Source organism: Phoenix dactylifera, chromosome 1, assembly GCF_051530095.1.
Source record: "Phoenix dactylifera cultivar Ajwa chromosome 1, Ajwa_hap1_PhDact_Kaust_v1.1, whole genome shotgun sequence".
Taxonomy (NCBI): domain Eukaryota; kingdom Viridiplantae; phylum Streptophyta; class Magnoliopsida; order Arecales; family Arecaceae; genus Phoenix; species Phoenix dactylifera.
In genome coordinates, this window is record NC_143190.1 from 5,265,922 (window position 1) to 5,283,256 (window position 17,335).

At 36.2% G+C, this 17,335-nt stretch overlaps 2 protein-coding genes across 7 annotated transcripts; one reads left to right on the plus strand and one right to left on the minus strand.

Moving 5' to 3' along the window:
- Positions 1–31: 31 nt before the first annotated feature.
- Positions 32–9,667, minus strand: LOC103700858 (Amino acid kinase family protein). Of its 3 annotated transcripts, none has more exons than XR_015976422.2 (13): positions 9,427–9,667; positions 9,106–9,342; positions 7,302–7,399; positions 6,145–6,187; positions 4,685–4,746; positions 4,347–4,403; positions 2,851–2,886; positions 2,633–2,710; positions 2,299–2,365; positions 2,027–2,139; positions 1,756–1,859; positions 1,542–1,671; positions 32–227 (listed from the first exon to the last, which is right to left on the minus strand). XR_015976422.2 is itself a non-coding variant. In XM_039114420.3 (13 exons), exons 1-12 carry the CDS (start codon positions 9,527–9,529, stop codon positions 1,564–1,566), a joined length of 1,056 nt encoding a protein of 351 aa, XP_038970348.1. In that variant the 5' UTR covers positions 9,530–9,667; the 3' UTR covers positions 32–227; positions 1,542–1,563. The 3 variants fall into 3 exon arrangements, 2 of the variants coding, with proteins under 2 accessions (XP_038970348.1, XP_026657950.1); XM_039114420.3 differs by having other exon boundaries at positions 2,077–2,139; XM_026802149.3 differs by lacking the exon at positions 32–227 and having other exon boundaries at positions 1,368–1,671; positions 2,077–2,139.
- Positions 9,668–12,461: 2,794 nt separating this feature from the next.
- Positions 12,462–16,631, plus strand: LOC103700855 (glutamate NMDA receptor subunit epsilon-1, putative (DUF3598)). 4 transcript variants are annotated; one of them, XR_015976438.2, is made up of 8 exons: positions 12,478–12,840; positions 12,936–13,030; positions 13,910–14,027; positions 14,208–14,326; positions 14,767–14,953; positions 15,214–15,411; positions 15,847–16,242; positions 16,408–16,631. XR_015976438.2 is itself a non-coding variant. In XM_088718568.1 (7 exons), the coding sequence occupies exons 1-7, from the start codon at positions 12,550–12,552 to the stop codon at positions 16,135–16,137; spliced, it is 1,299 nt and encodes a 432-aa protein (XP_088574694.1). In that variant the 5' UTR covers positions 12,462–12,549; the 3' UTR covers positions 16,138–16,631. The 4 variants fall into 4 exon arrangements, 2 of the variants coding, with proteins under 2 accessions (XP_088574694.1, XP_088574697.1); XR_015976443.2 differs by having other exon boundaries at positions 15,268–15,411; XM_088718568.1 differs by having other exon boundaries at positions 12,462–12,840; positions 15,847–16,631.
- The last annotated feature ends 704 nt before the right edge of the window (positions 16,632–17,335 follow it).

Consider the following 17,335-nt stretch of genomic DNA (forward strand, 5'->3'; position numbering starts at 1 on the left):
TGTAATGAGGAAAAATTGCATAACGTTAATCTTTAGAAAGATCGCCAAACAAGGCAGTAGTTTTCCTTAAATATTCTCCCTGCTACAGGAGTTTCTGTTTGTACAAATATTTGTATGAAGTTTGAAAATATTCGAGGAAGAACTACAGCATTCGGAGTACCGCAAATGTGGTAGTAGGCTTATTGATCGCGAGCATGAGCAATAGATTGGCCAATATGTAATCCAAGCTGCAAACATCAGCATTTGTTTGTCATATCAGCAAAGGATTGGATCGCTTGACCACAACATTATAGGTAACATTCAAGACTATAGATGGTGCAATTGAAATAGTACATGCAGTGGGGCAAGCAAACTCTTATGTACATCAATAGGAAAAATAAGAAGTGAGAAGTGGATGTGAACTTGGCCCATGTATTCCCTTTTCAAATTAAATTAAACAAGTTGCAGGATTAATCTAACAATATTTGGGGCAAAAGTTAATTTTTGTGAAGATAATTCACTTTTAATTGAGGAGGGTGGCTAAAAAAATATCAGTATTATTATGGCGCTTGATCCATGAGATCAATTCTTATAGAATAAATCTTGATGTCTTTATAAAATTCTTGACTCAACAAACCAACTCATCGTCATTTAAAAATTACTAAAAATATTTTACTTATCTAAACATCTATAGTTAATTTAAGTTTAATATACTTTAATCCAATATCATAAACTCAATAATGATAGGTATATTTCATCTTGACCGAGTTAAAATTTTAAACAATAAAAAAAGATAACAATGTGACTTGACAATTTATTTGACTTGTCAATTCAATTGGGTCATGAAAGACTTGGTAATTCTCATCTAAGTTATTTTTTAATAATTTGTTTTGAGTGTATACCATCCTAAACATGTAAAATTACATAAATACTTTCACAAAGTTACCGTTTGCATATATACCCTTATACATACATACATACATATATATTGCACATCTACTTATTAAAAATATTTTAGTCATTTTAATTTCATACTGCTCATTTTTTTAATAGCGTTAGATAGCATGGGTATATATGTCAAAAAAGAAAAAAAAAGTATGAATGTAAAATAAATGTTTTATAACTGTATACATGTAAATAGCAATTTTGCGAGGTATATATGCAAGTTCGCATATTTAGGAGGGTATATATTCAAAAAATCCTTAAATAAAATTCTTCAGATGATATCTTCATTGGAATACTTCAATGACAGATGGAAGATTCAATCCATTAAACGCACCTAATATATCAAGTCTTTATATCCTAGTTGATTGTTTGGATAAGAACAGAGGACCCAGGAAAGTCAAAATTGTATCAGTGTTGTGTGAAATCATAAACTTGCATCAGTGTTGTGTGAAATACCTCAAAATATAGATTCCATCTTTTGAGCATGTAATTCACTAATCCAAACAGTTGATGTTCACCCAAACCGGCCAGGCATAATGTTACAGTTCATATATGCAATATTTAGTATGTAAGATACAAAAGGTACAATAATGACTAGCTGATAGTAATTGTAGAACCTTTGTTTTCATGAATTCTCGATCATTTAGATGAAGAAATCAGTCTAGAGTGGATAACAGTGCCAAGCCAATCATCCGGACTGCTGTGTATTTCCCCCTTAAGTGCTCTCAGCGAGTGATCTGTACCAGCCTGATTTTCCAACAGGATACCCAAGGATTCTCAAAACTAAGCTATTACGCACAATTTTCTGTTAGGATATATAAAACTTCTTACCTTTGTTATGTAGACAGTAATCCCAAGTTTTGCTATCATTGCAGCTTCATTTATTTTGGTCTCCATTCCCCCAGTTGTATCATGAGCTGCTACTGTGATCTCAACTGCATGCAGAATACACCAATCTATAATCAAACTAGACCCTTAATGCATCTGGATGATCAACTATGGAAGCTCTGCTTTGAGGCAATTTACAGTATGTCATTTGAAGAGAGATAAAAACGCTTAAACAAGGGTGAAAAATGGAATAATCACTATGAACTAGCCATACAGATTTCTGGTAGGATCACTTTCATGGCGACACTGTAGTCACAGGCATACCTTCCTTTTTGGCATGTGGCAGCTTAGGCTTCACAATGGACCAACTTCCATCCTCAGTGACCTCTGCGATGATTGCAAGTCAGTTTACCTGGCATAGCTTTCAATTAAAATACTTGTGCAACCCATTAGCAAATGAACTAACGATCTAGGCATTCAGCATTATATAACATGTGCTCAGATATGATTGGCTGGACATTGATGTCTAGCAATATGAATGCTCACCAATCTCTCTGAGAAGTATGGCATTTGGATCTGTCGGTGGGCAGTCATATACTCCTAGAACATCTGTCTTAATTGCTCAATAGTAGGAAAGCAAGTTCAAAACCCTTCAGAAGAGGTAAGTGAAAAAGCATACTAGTGGAAGGAAGCACCTTTTCGGGGTAACAATTATTAATTGCATGCATAGGCATTAGTTGCTGCAAGTCTTGGTGCTATGCTGAGTATCTATTCAAAGCAAAATTTTTGCAATGCAAGAATCTTCATGTGTGTGTGTGTGTGTATATGTTTGCATGCATGCATGTGTAGTTATTGATAGATGGATGAAAACAGTGGATACAAGAAATACAACATATTTGGGCATCAACAGCTGCGCAAGATGACGTATAATCACATCTCCACTCAATATGGTGCAATCCTGGTCAGTTTTGTCATAAGGTCAGTATGAGGTGAAAAAAAATGTGGCAAAATTTGGTTGCCCTCATGACTTTATTAACCGATCTTTTCATTGCATAAAAGAAGGTTTCAAGAAAACTTGGCAATCTCTAGAGAACCAACCTGCAAGTGATCCAGCACTGCATCTCCATGCAAAATCTGCAAGAAAATGGTTATTAGTTTATATGCACCACTGGTCTGATGCCAATTACTCTGAAGATCACAGCACCAAAGAATGTCAGATATTTAGAAATATTAAGCTTAAGGTGAAGGAGCGGAAACTTATGACACCTTCTGTAAAGCAACTTTAACATGCCCTTACATGAAATCTTACACCTTCTGTAAATCAAGTAATGCTTACATGTCCTTATGTGGACTCTTCTGAGGTGGTTTACTGAAAAAAAACAGTGCTTTAATTACAACAAATACCATCTCTATGAGCAGCATGCACCAGTTGTTTTGTTTTGTATGACTGGAAGCTAAAAGTTTTTGCTGAAATTTCACTATAGCTTAGGTCATTGAAAGCAATAAGCAGAAATTATCGGACCGACACTAAGGGCGACCACATGCATGAGGCTCCTACCACTGCGGGGTTTGGGGAGGGTCAAAAATACGCAACCTCTATCCCCGTGAAGGGGCTGTTTCCGTGTTTTGAACCCGTGGCACCCCGATTACAATAGAGCAACCTTACTGTTTCGCTAAGGCTTACCCTCTAAATTGGTGCACCAACACTACAGACAGAAAAGAAAAAAAACAGTGCTCTTGCACCTCTTTCTGCTCAAACAATCACCTTCTAATTAGTCCTTGCATGCTTAAAACTCCATTAACAGAAAGCTTGAGAGCATCCGTATCTTTGACTGCTGTAGTTAACAAGAAAAAATAAAGCTGTGCAATTTCACTTCATGAGGACAAGACAGAGCCATCAACTGTGTCAAATGGGGACGATCTCAGGGCAACAGGCCTCCCATAAAGTTAATGCATGAGAAGCAGCAGTGGCTAGTTTCATTTATGTGAAATTCAAGGAAATCGACACGAGCATCATCTTAGTTGAATTTTGATTACTTGGTGCAAGTTTGAGTGAGCAGATGATAATGCAGGAGTCTCAAAGCAGCTGTGTAAGGCAAAGCAATTGAAATAGGGTTCCCATTTCTGATAATTGGCGGAGCAACATCCAACTCTATCAGAATGTAGCATCTTGTGCATGATAAGCCATGCAAAGGCAAAAGCCATTTAAATATCCACACGGGAGGCAAGATAAAATACAACAGCAATGTAATCGAATATATGCAAATTGTTAGGGGATAACTGCCGTAAGTTCGTTCACAAAAGGTTTGAGAATGCCAATTAGATGATGACCTCATGAGATGAATAGTCGATTACCGTTAAGGCACTACTAACATGGCCTCAATCAAAAGCTGAAATCACAAGCTTTAGAGGTGATGGGACAAGAAGCCAAGACTTGAAGCAAAAGAGGAAACAGATCAGGAACACTTGACACAATAAAAGGAAGAGGGGGTGGAGAATATACAATTTTTGTATGATTAAACCACAGCTAATAGTTCCTACCAAAAAGAAATATGTAATTATTCATATTGCAGATATGTGATGTTGCAACTTACTGGGACAAACCCAGCTTCGAGAGCCTTAATGATCTGAGAAGCATTAGCTGAAGCAATCTGCAAAATGGTGCCAATACCAGTATTAGTTCTAGCTGTGTTTCTAGGACACAAGTCATGAGGATTCCCTACATAAAACAACACACTATAACGTGAAAAAGGCGATGAAAAGTATAGGAATGAAAAAAAAGGCCAGAATTGTCCAACAACTGGTAATTAGTCTTCTTTTAATCTTTCTGGTACTGCCAAATGTGTTTTTGGTTTGCATAAAGGCCTACTCATTCTTGAATGTTAAACTAGATGCAAGTGATGTAACATTTGGTTTTACAGATGCTTCTGACATTTCTTTGACGAGTAGACCATCCACAGGCAAATGGTGACATTCCAACCGATGGTATCCCTTCTGCAAGAGAACTTAAAAATTGATCAGGATGCTAAATAAATATTCCTGTTCTATGCAGTGCTCAAACACATGCAACTCAATGTAACCATTCATTGTATAAAATTTTGCTGTATCTCCTCAAAGAAATAGTTAAACCATCAGTAGTTTAGATCCTATAAAGGAAAACATATCCATAACAAGATTCACAAAGAATACTAATGAACCTCTTCAAACAGCTATCCAATTTTAAGAATAATGAAGCAAAAAATATGAGACGTGACTACATGAGTCTCAAGTGCATTGCTTTGACTGCAGTCTGCAGCCATGTTTCTAGCAAAAAACAGGTTTAAGCATATAAAACATTATCATGATGGATGACTATTGTCTGGCTGTCCTCCAATGCATTTCTGCAGAGAGATGTGTATTACTTGCACGGGATGGATCTTCCTTTATAGGAACTAAGACCTGCCCATTTTGTAAATATGCTCTAGGGTTAGATGGCCCTTGTCCCACTAGTGCTTTTCAATCACTTAAGAGGAAGCCACAAATCTTGCAGATAAAAGAACCAACTCCAATTGTGCTTCACAACAATGCATAAGAGGTGAAAAAGAAAGATGAGAAGGACTTCTCAACACAGATGGCAAACAGATTGTTGATACTAGTGGAGTACTAATACGTTGAATTTAATATTTACAAATTGTTGAAAGGTGCCATAGTTCCTTTGAAACAATTGCCATTATTAACATCATCAAGAGCTTTACTATCATAAATTTGAGCACCAACGTTGTTTTTCTTGGCCATGCAACTACAATTTGAGTGTGCTACTTTTAAATTGTTTCCCTTTCCTTTTAGACAAGTCTTCAGATGCTGGGAACTTGATAGTGTCAAACAGGGGAAACAGATAGCACAAACAAGTTGTATGAGCTAAACTGTAAAAATTCTTAGGCTTGCTCAACAGGGCAAAATGCTTTTCTATAGATGGGTCCCTGTTAGGACTCTAAATGGTCATGATCAAAACACTGTGCTACAGGCACTCATGATTCCATATCTTATCATCTGAAAATAACAAATTAACCTGCTGAAACATTACCTATTATCTATTTATAAATTAAGCAATATTCTGTGAGACCATTAAATGAGGATGGATAAATATCCTTTGGCAGTCTGAAAGGCTCAAGTAGATACCATACAGCTTTTCCCCAACTGTAAGTAAAAGGGGTTGCATGGCAGCTGATGTCACACCCAAGTTGTGACAAGGTATCTATTACAGAGCAGCATAAACAGTCGCAATACTTATTAAACTTATAGGATATAAAAGGCCACAGCATTTATGTACATAATGTTCAAAGTTCAAACACTAGCATATGTTTTACTAAGAGGTGGAACTTGGAGATGCTGAAAATGTTAAACAATGCTTACCTCTAGCAAGACCTCTCACAATTTCAAGGTTGAGTGATGTCACCTGATTCAATAGAAATAGACATCGTTAAAAAAAAAAGAAAAAGGCAAAAGAGAGAGGAATAGTTGGAAGATATGGAAAGAAAATAAATAGGAGATGCAAAAAGAAGAAGCACAACAAGAAAACAGACAAACAAATATATAAATAAATAAAGAAAAGAGTTGCAAGACACTTACCAAGTGAAGAGGCAACAGACAAATGTCATTTATGCAAATACTAAAGGCATGAACTTCTTTCTTTATCAGCGAACATGAACTTCTGTTAAACAAGTTCTTGTCTGCTGATAAAGAAAGAAGTCTTAACATATCCAAGATCAAAAAATTCAGTACCTCAGACAGGAATTTTTGGATATATAATCTCACATGATCCAGAATTATGATGTGGTAGGTAAATAGGGAGGCCAACAGCAGAATGTAGAAATTTGATACTGTGTGATGGCTAGAGTACCTCTGCATCCAATATTGCTGAAGATAATTGATACCCCTAGATGATATAACCATGGAGAATTGTATCCCCATAATAATTTCATGACAAGAGAAAAAGAGAGATGGGCAATGAATATTGCAGCACTAGTAAAACTTTACCAACTTGCATGTATCTCAAGAATATTGAAGCATGGGTGTTTGTTGCTTTTAACTCCTTTCAATTTAAAGAAGATGTCCATTAAAATGGGAAACAAAGTCTCTCTGTGACAACAAAAATACAGTACTAGATGTACATGTAACTACTCAACTAGGACTGGGAAGGCATGAAAACAGAAGAAAATTATTTCTCAAATCAAAGTTCTGATGAACATAAATTTTCATAATACCTATTATGAAAAGCTTAGTCATAAACAGAATCAAAGAATTTCAGCCTAAAAATTGCGTGAGGTAGCAAACAATTTTCAGAAATTCAGGCTACCTAGCAAACAAGATAGATTCTCTCGAATGTTAAATTTCTCATGCTATTGTAATTTGAGAACTACTGAATAAGATAACAGAGGTCCATAAAGTTAATCTCAAGAAAATGATGATAGACACCCATGAAAAAACATTAAATCAGAAAAGTGCAAAATTAAAGGATCAAAGCCATTGGAAGGATGTAAATAAGTTTTTTTCATAGAATTGGGCCTTACAGAAATGCGTGTAGCCACAAAACCAGCCTTGACAAGAGGCAAATCCAGTCCTCCCTTATGGACCCCAGATCTGCTTGCTTGAAAATGTCCAAAAGAACCTAAAACAAGAAATGAGTTATGGCATTCTAACAGAGCATATAATAGTTATATGGTATCGACTTCTTTCTCAAATGATAAAACAGCAGGTATTATTCAATCTGCACACAATCTATCTAGCCCGAGAGTAGAAGAATACATAGAATCATCTATCCTACTTAAAATATGAAATTACTTTGCTTTTGATGCATTGATGGATCATTTTTGCATAATCTATGAATCTATTGTTGGGAACTTAACACCTAGAAATTGCTATTTTGCTTTGAAATAATAAAATGAATTAAAAACTTATTATCTACTAAACCTTGAAAATCAATTGGTTGAAAGCTTGCTAAGATTGAGGCATGTGAGAACACTGTCCTGAGAACATGATTCGCCCCTTACGTGCGGGTCTACGGCAATTTTATGTCCAAGGTACAATAACCCAGCTCAACCCAATCCTCCCTCTAACAAGCACGAACGCTAAGAGGCTTGACCCAAATGACTTCCTTCAGTTGCCTAGAAAAAGGAAGAAGAAAACAGAGAAACATTGTCTCTGTCTATAGTGGAAGAAGAAAAGCAGAGTCTCTATTGTGGAAGTAGAGTCTTAAAAAACAGAAGCAATGTGTGTATCGGATTGTGATCAGATATCACAGGAAAAATAGAACCAGAGCCTATTTATAGATTCTGTTCGGATGACCGAGGAGACGCTATGGTTCTGAGGTAACATGATGTTTCATTGACTTGAAAGTGAGACATTTGGCAAAAAGGTATGTGGTACGCATACGCGCCCGCGCCCGCGCCCGCGCCCCGCTTTGCCCTACCACGCACCGAGCCCAGTACGGGTGTGCATGTGTGGTCATCAACCCACTTACCTTAAAGCCCAACTTGGTCTTTCTAGGAAAGCATTTCAATTTAAGCAAGAAGACTTGCTTTCACATATCCTATGTGGGACTAAAGAGGAAAGAGTTTTAAAGCCTTTGAAACAACTAACAAATAGGGGATAAGATTGATTTTTTAAAAAATTTAAATCTTTTCCTAAATTAAAACTCTTATCATCTACAAGGGTGCAACTTCTCTGATCCACTTCTTGAATCCAATGTTGGAAAGTCTTATAAGTTCAACATAATTTGGGCTTCCTTGAAAAGCAGCAGTTATCAAGTCTAATCATCCTAAAAGGCATGGACCTAATAAATCTAAAAGCAACCCTGTGAGTCAACTAAAGATCATCCATAAGTAATTGCCTCCAAGAATCTTCTTTTGTGATAAACCATTAAGAGTGTCAAACCTGACTGCTTTTCCAAGCTCAAGCTATGTGCTTTAGTTTTTGAACTACTTATATTCCTATCTCTAAATGACACAGTAATTGAGGAGGAGGGGGAATTCTCTCTAAAGCCCTCAATAATTTCAATCATGGAATGCGGAACCGTCCCGAACCACCCAGTTTGGAGCGTACCGAGCTGTACCGGCGGCAGACCGAGACAGTTCTGGCATTCAAAATGGTAAACCAGCAGGTGCGGAGAGAAGGAGAATGAAAGAGAGGAAAAGAGAGAGAGGGAGGGAAGGGAGAGGGAGGGAGAGCCACCGGAGGCCTCCGGAGGGCGTGGGGATGGGGGTGGTGTGGTCCGTCGGATTTTCTTTTTTTATTCTAACACGTATAAAGCTCCTAAACAGAAAAAGAAAGAACGGTAAAAAACAATCTTTTTCAGAGCAAAAGAATCACGCTAACCTGCTCCGTGGACTATAATGAAATTGCTATCCAAATCCAATGCCTGTTGCTCTCTGAACTCATCGACGGTCGAAACAGTCGGATTTCCGAGCCGTCTGCTCCAATCCATCCCTAAAACTCTAGCTGGAGAGGGACTCTTGGAAGGCGTCATGGCTTGCCTCAGCTGCGCACAAACCGATCGAAGATTCTCCTCATTTATGCTCTCCAGCTCGTCCTTGCAGGTGATCGCAGCACCACCTAGATCAGAAGAGAACAAACAACGCCATGAGAGAAGATTCCAAGAAGAGGTTTAGAAAGAGGGAGAGGAAGAGAGAAATATACCGAGTTTAACGATGCAGCGGAGGGGTTTGAGGGCTCCTAGGGTTTGATCGGAGCTACAGGAGGAGGACATGATGGGATTCGGCTTCCCCTCCTCGTCCCCCATCGGCTCTTCCGGCCGGCGCCGTCGGACTGGGGAGGATTTGAACCGCCGACTCGGGAGTCGACGAGTTACCGGACCGGAGTTTTGAGCGAAAGGATTTCGAGTCGAGCTCTGAAATAACACCCGTTAAAACGTTGTTGTAACATTCTTATAACGGACGTCTCCATATTTAACAACAAACCGGTAAGTTATTCCAATCCCTCTTTGCCATCCGGCATGAGAATTGTTTCCATGCATCCAATGAGCTTGCATTATATATAAAAATTTTATTTTTCATAAATACTTTTCTAAAAATTTAAATTTATGTAAATATTTTCTTAAAATTTATATTTATTTCTGTACCTTATAAAATATCATTTTTCTACAAATACCTCTAATATAACGGTTCTTCTAACACCGTTAATAAAACAATATTTATTTTAATTAAAATAAAAATAAAATTTGAAATTATTTTTTTGTTCTCCATCGTGATCGTTTTATAAAAGTTTTCTTTTACACATCTATCCATTAAGAAAATTTTAATTATTTTAATTTTAAACCGTTAATTTTTTAACGGCGTAGATGGTGTGAGTACATATGCAAAAATAAGGATAAAAAAGAATAGAATAGTAAAACAAGTGTTTTATGAGGGTATACATGTAAATATTAATTTTGAGAGAGTATTCATGTAAAATTCGATATTTAGGAGGATATTCATGCCTATATATAACAATGAGAAAAAAAGAGAAAATAGTTACTATCTATATTATATATCTCTATTTTTTTTTAAAAAAAATTGTTTTAAACCAATGGATATTCAATCAGGGTTTGCACTGCCATTTTTTGGTTTTGAAAAATATCCCCTTGCTATTCATAAAATAAATTAATGCTTGCAGATAAATGACAACAGGCATATTAGGAAGGATTTCAGAAATTAGATTAGACAATGAATAATTGAATATTGCAAATTTAATATTTAAATATTGAATTGTAAGAAATTCCACAAATCATTATATTTGGAAGGATTTCATGTTAAACATTGATTTTAAGAATTAAATAAAAATTACTGATATATTAAGGGAAGATTTTTAAAAAAAATTCTGAAATTTTAGAATATTAAATATAAATTTGAAAAAACTTATATCCTTAAACTAAACCATGAATCTATTTATGGATTAAAATGGGCTGCTGATCTATTTAGAAATTAAAGTTGGAGTGAATATAGACTTGTTGTAAAATCATAGAAATTAGTGATATAAGGAAATCTGGAAATCAGGATCAAGATAACGAACCTTTTTTAATGAAATTATTTTTAGGAATTAGACTGAAACATACTATCTATTTATAAATTAAAATAGACTGAATATATAAGCAATGCTTTATAGGTTATACACAATACATTATTTTTATCATTTTTCTCCATTAAACATGTGCCTAATTACTGATGAAATAAAAATGATAATTTTGAAATATGTAAATATTTTTTCTTGTTTTCATTTGTCATTTTTTATGCCAATAAGATTCATCTTTTTTGTTTTCAAAAATACCACAATTGCTATGCTAACTTCTACAAACTTGATCACGTTTACCATCGCATGCATTGTTTCTTCTCCTTTATTGATCATATCGCATCGCCTCACAAAACTCTTTTTTTGATCGGACTTCCAAAAGAAATGTACTCTTTGATCCTACACATAAACATGTTGAACTCTATCACTTGCTCTCCTCTCTTCCACGTATTCTACGCATGCTTTAGCCGCAAATAATAAATTATTTAATGTGAAAATAGTTTAGAAATCTAACGGTCTTTAAATCAGAGAATATTTGAATAGCTTCTCATTTTGCCAAATTGAACAATAATATGTGATTAATGCCAGCACTTGTGTCTGTCTGCTTATCAAATTGGTAAAGCGTCTGGCAATTGGACCAAGTGACTTAGGATTAAGTCTTGTTTCATCCAGATTTAGAGGTTAGAGACATCTGAGAGAGGGACACCTACCATTGTGTAGCCTAAGGTACAAAGATTTTCACAAAAGGCAATGGCGTGATCTTAATTGGAATTGCATCAATTATCCCCTTGCTACTATCTTCAATAAACAAACCACTTCGAATAAAAGAATGTAAAAATAACTATCAATTTTTATTTTTAGGAAACAAATTTGTGGGGTTATAATATTTTTTTTCATGTATATATTGCTTACATAGTAAAAGAGCATTTGCTAAAAAAATATTTTTTTTTTAGTTTTATGCCAAAATTGAATCTTCGAAAAACTAATACTTTTATTACATGAAGAGTGATTTAAAATAGTATCATTATTTTCTATTTTTGTCCATTATTTTTCATTATAATGCTATTATAATGACTATTGTATTAGTCAAAGGAAACATTCAAAAGTATATTACGTTTAACAAGTAATAATCATTAGGTCAATGAATAATAATTTTGGTGGGATTTATTATAATAAAATTATATTTTCTAATGGCTTAGTATATTGATTGCATATGGCGAAAATTGTGAATTTACACTGTCACATAAATAGATCCCTGGATGTTTCATTGGAAGACCGGTTAAAATGCAAATCCTCTGTAATCTTAGTTATATAATTTTTTTAATAATTAGAGTGTGCGGTATATTTCGATCATCCCAAACTATGTCCTACTCAAGATTACATTGTGTATGTTAATAGGTTAAAAGAGCAAATCTGGAACATCATGTCTTTTTGTTAATAAATATTATTTTAATTTTGAAAATCTATGCGACAGATTTTGATCAACCATATGACTTAGACCCGCATCCACTACTTATTAAATAGTTGATTTTTAAATGAACAAAAAAGAAAATCTGAACAGGAAAAAATGGCCGAATCATAAGCTGCCATGTATCCAGGTTACAAAAATCTTCTACGCTGGTACGTCGCTGTATTAACGACCGTTATCTTAGACCTCGGGCCAGACGGATAAGGTTTTCTTTTTTTTTGGTAAAATACGGATAAGGTTTCAATCTACCATAGCCGCGCGATCTCTGTACCGTTACAATTGCTCCCATGGCGGAAACCCTAATCCTCAACTGCACTCGAGGAATCCCATCAAATTTCCCGAATTCGAGGTCGAGCACCGCTCCCAGACGCCGGTTTCCAGCTCCGATTACTTCTATTTCCGTCCATTCCAATCCAAAGACTGCTTTTGGCTTCCAGAGATGGGTGCTTCGAGCGGAGGCAGCGTCTTCTTCTTCCGCGGTGAAGGAGGAGACGAAGGGAGATGAGGAATCGATGAGCATTGATGCCTTGCATCGCTTCGTTGACCTCAACTTGGGGAAATGGAACGGTTCCTTCTATGTGAGTAGCGCTTGCTCTACCTGAGTTTATTATGGTCTTTTCTTTCGTTTTCTAGGTCTATAAAAATTGTTTTTCGTGGGGTTTTGGGATTGCAGCAATTCGATGCTCAGGGGAACTTGCTGCAGACTGTGAGCACGAAGCTTTCGGCCAGCTCCTACGGGGAGGATGAACTGATCAGTCTCATTCAAACGTGAGCTTCTTTGATTAAAGCTCGATCTTTTGTAGAAATTTCCTGCTTCTCAAATAACGAAGAAAGATAATTTCATATCAAAAAGCAATCTTTTATTGATAACATCTGCCGACGTCGTGATCTCTTCTTGCTTTTGACCCTTAATAATGTTTGTTTCTCTTTGTTTGCTTGGTGGAAATTACAGTATGTTCTATGAAAATATGTATATCTTGTGAAGTAAAACACACAGAGTCGTGTTGTTTGGTGATGAAGATTAGTGCAGGTTACTTATGCCGATTTTCAGAAAGAGTTCATTTTTTTCCCTGTAGAATTGGATTTTCCACATTGACTCATACATTGACGGTAAGATACATGTGACTGAGGGGTGCGCTGGCTAAAATTGGAAAGTTTATAGATTTGTTCATGGGTGCGGTTTGTTGTATTGAATTCTTTTCCTGTGTTTGGTTCTCGTACAGATTGTTATCTATGATCCTGGAAACAAGAAGATGCTTGTAGTTCTGCAATTTCTTTTGAGCATGTAATAGTTATACTTTCACTATTCCCTCATACCGAATTTTGGTACGCATGCTTAGTTAATGAAATTGAACTGTGTATTACATACTCTATATCATTTATAAGAAGAAGACGACTTGGGGTGAAGAGGATTCAAACTGTTATTTTATCCTTTGAGGGATTTTTAGAACTGTCCGGGTAAACAAATGATTTTTTTTTTGTGGATAAAATTAGTCAATCTTTTTTAGTGATTTATTCATTTTTAACATTGCATGTGCAACAGATATGGCACATAACATTTACTTGAATTTCCAACATCATAATGGAATTGTCAGGTTTATAAGTATGCCGATCCTTTAATTCGGTCATGTTCGTTAAATTTTGTAGGCTATACATAAAGCAGCCTCCTTCCGGAACATCAATTGCAGGCTATGATTCTGAACCAGAGTGGATGGAGTACAAAATCAAAGAGACTAACATGTTTACTGCAGACAAGTATCAACAGGTGATATAGAGTGAAAACATTTGTTAAAACTCTTTTTTATAGCTCCATCTTTTAGCTCTTTTTATCCCAGTTCCCAAAAAGAGTTAAAACATGAAGCTGTAAAAATTGCTTCTAATGAATGCCATATTTGAATTTATCAGTACGGGTTTTATTCTAAGTGGTTTTTTGGTTAGTCTGCAGATTGGATTCTTCCCTCAAGAGAAGGCATTTTCTCTCAGGTACCAGACTGCTGGAATGCTGGAAACTGTCCTTAGAGCAGGTGTGCTTGGAGAAGATGACACTGAGGAAGAAACTCCCAGGTAATTTCTTCTTGTATGAAATAAGGCTCTGCTCGCTCGTAAGTTATCATTCAATCAAATCTAATGATCTAGTTGAGCAGTCATTGATTCCTTGTTTCTCTCTTTCCTTTTTTTTTTTTCGTGAAATTGGTCTTTGGAAAACATCTCTAAGTTCAAAGAACAGTCCTAGACTAATCAACCCACTTGTCGTGTGGCATCTAAACTCTTGGAAATCTTTTTCTTCCCTTGATTTCCCACTTTTTTTTCTTCCATTTTAAAACTTCTAATTAAGACCAAAAGGTTTGTCATGCTGCATTTTCTAATTATCTTTGTTGTTTGTATGGTACTGATCTGAAAGGATTTTCCTTTTTATCAACTTAACCATGATGTCTCTGAGAATCTTGATTATCATACTTGTCCGGGTTTGTAACATTGTTCTACATTTTTGTAATTTGCTGCAGAAACTTGAAGATTCCTTCTCGTCAGCCCTCTGTAGTATGTGAAAGCTGTCTTTACTCTCTGAAAAAAGATATGCGGGCAAGAGCCTTCCATATAATGGATCCAAAGGGGGTTCTTGAAATGCTTCTTATTTTTCTTGAAGAACGAGGAAATGAGGCGCCCAACATTACATTATGTTGCAGTTTCAAGGTTAGTGCAGGTGACCAACTTTTTCCATAAACAAACTAATAATTCTTCTTAAAGTCACCAAGCGATTATCTCTCTGCAATATATTTTTCATTCAATGCATTGCAGACTGTGCAGTCCTAGATTATAGGTATCATGGTGTTGTGGAAGAATGACTTGTAAGGTCTGTGACACTCCAGCTAAATGTCTTTTATTTATACCTTCTGAGCAAGTTGGGGTCCTTATTGGCCATCCTTAATCTGGTTTCACTTCTTTACTTTCAGGATATCCCAGATAGGGTAAGTCATCCTTATCCAGTTTCACTTCTTTACTGTCAGGATATCCTAGATAAATTAATTCCCTTGCTTGGGCGATGGGAAGGTCATTCTATAACCAAACGCAGCGGTGTATATGGAGCAACAACTGCTAAGGCTGATACAGTTTCTTTGCTTGAAATGGATGATAAGGGTCAATTAATTCAGGTGTGTCTATCTCAAACAGTAACTAATCCCTTAATTTGTTAAGTTTCTATTATTCACATCAGCAGAGATGACCTTTCCATAGGCACGAGGGGAAAATATGCAATATATTTACCCTATCTTGTTTATTGACTACTTGAATGATGAAAGCTCCGCAGGATCTGAGAAATGTCAAACATGATGTTAATCTTTACCAACTTAATATAATATGAGTATTTCCTGGACTTCTAAAATTTTGAACTATGCCTATAAACTTCAAGAGAGTGCACCAGAAATACTAATCAGATCAACTCTCTGGCCATTACACCTTCCATTTAATCGTTGTTAAGAGTATCCAAATTGCGAAGAAACATGTTTATTTACTTGATATATCGATTGCCCTTCATGTTCTAGGTATAATTTAAAATCTCAAACTTTTTTATTCAATCACTCATCCAGGACGTAACTTCAACTACCACTGGGAGTAGCACAACCACTAACGTCCGCTGGACAGGAACGGTAAGCAATAACTTGGTTCGCTTCGATGGAGGCTTCCAGCTGACCTTATTACCTGGAGGGATGTACATGGGATGCCCATGCGACATTGGCAAGAATGTAGCCCAATCACAGCCCTTCCATCTGGAGTTTTGTTGGATGGAATCACCAGAGAAGAGGCAAAGGCTTGTGCGCACTTATGATGTGGAGGGCCTAGCAGTGTCATCGACGTACTTTTATGAGATCAAAGTATAAAGGCATCCTATCTTCGCCACGCCTCATTCCTCGACATCTAAATATTTGTTAGATGACTCCATGCAAGTGGAAGCATACCATCCCGAGTCATTTCCATTTTTCCATGCAAGTATCTCCATGCAATCCATTGCACCTCTCTTGCTCTCCACAATGGAAGTGTCAAAATACTGTGCTCTTACAAAAGTCTGACTGAAGAATGCTTTCTTACTCCTTCAGTCTTTTTTACTGTGTTTGAAAGCTACAAAATCTCTCTTTTTCCCCCTTTTCCAGGTACGGGAGACTTATATTTGTGTAGGCTTCCAGCAGATTGTAATGGGAAAGCGTGTGCAACTTTTAAAAGGAAAAACAAAGAGAGGGGAAAAGATCTGTACTTAACAATGCCTGCGAACGCATCATATCTTTTTTAATTGTTCATTCTTCAAATTTTCTTATAAACAGAGTGCTGAGCCTTGTAAAGATCAAAAAGCTCCGATGCTACCTAACTTCTATTGGTGTACTTCTTTGTGTTTTATCTGCGCTTCTTCTCGTAGCCTTTGTCTTCTTTTGCTACTAGCCATTCTGTTAACCATGTTCATTTAATGATGAATTAGTTCATAAACCATAGTCTAGATGAATTAGTTAATAAACCATAGTCTTCTTTTGCTGCTAGCCTTTTATTCGGGGCATTATGATTTTTTTCTCCTCGTGGCATGCCTTGCAATGTACCGTTTTCTGGACGGCATTTCAAGGCACTGTTTTTGTATTTGGATCTTGTTCTCTTTAACAGGACTTCTATCAGCATTTCAAGGTACTGCTGCACATTTCTTCCGTTGTTTCCATACGTTACCTTCTTGGTAAATGAATTAAATTTGGTTTTAAAGATTTCATTTATCTTGGAAACTGGAGAGGTCATTATTTACTGAGATATGGTTGGCTTCGTTGGCTAATTAGAATGGTGAGTTTATGCATCGAGCATGAAAGATTGTTCTGCATGCATTTCTCATGCAGAACAAATTGCACCATCTTCAAAGTAGGCTCGACAACATCGATGCCAAATATATATATAGTTGTTGCTGCCGCTGAAGCATTTTCAATTTTCTTTCACGTATATCATTTATCCAGTAGTAAATTTTATCTTCAAAGTTGGCTCGACAAAATTGATGTCAAATAAAAAAAGAAGTTTATGTTCTTTCTGCCGCAGCCGCTCCTTAAATCTCAA

What these genes read in the sequence shown, in the direction of transcription:
- LOC103700855 (XM_088718568.1), top strand. Translation starts at nt 12,550, where the DNA reads ATGGCGGAAACCCTAATCCTCAACTGCACTCGAGGAATCCCATCAAAT. An exon ending in ACTGAGGAAGAAACTCCCAG is followed by an intron (nt 14,327 to 14,766) that starts GTAATTTCTTCT and finishes AATTTGCTGCAG; the next exon opens with AAACTTGAAGATTCCTTCTC. An exon ending in CATTATGTTGCAGTTTCAAG is followed by an intron (nt 14,954 to 15,213) that starts GTTAGTGCAGGT and finishes CTTTACTTTCAG; the next exon opens with GATATCCCAGATAGGGTAAG.
- LOC103700858 (XM_039114420.3), bottom strand. Translation starts at nt 9,529, where the DNA reads ATGGGGGACGAGGAGGGGAAGCCGAATCCCATCATGTCCTCCTCCTGT. An exon ending in GGTCTACTCGTCAAAGAAAT is followed by an intron (nt 4,404 to 4,684) that starts GTCAGAAGCATC and finishes ACCATTTTGCAG; the next exon opens with ATTGCTTCAGCTAATGCTTC. An exon ending in CCAAATATGTTGTATTTCTT is followed by an intron (nt 2,366 to 2,632) that starts GTATCCACTGTT and finishes TGAGCAATTAAG; the next exon opens with ACAGATGTTCTAGGAGTATA.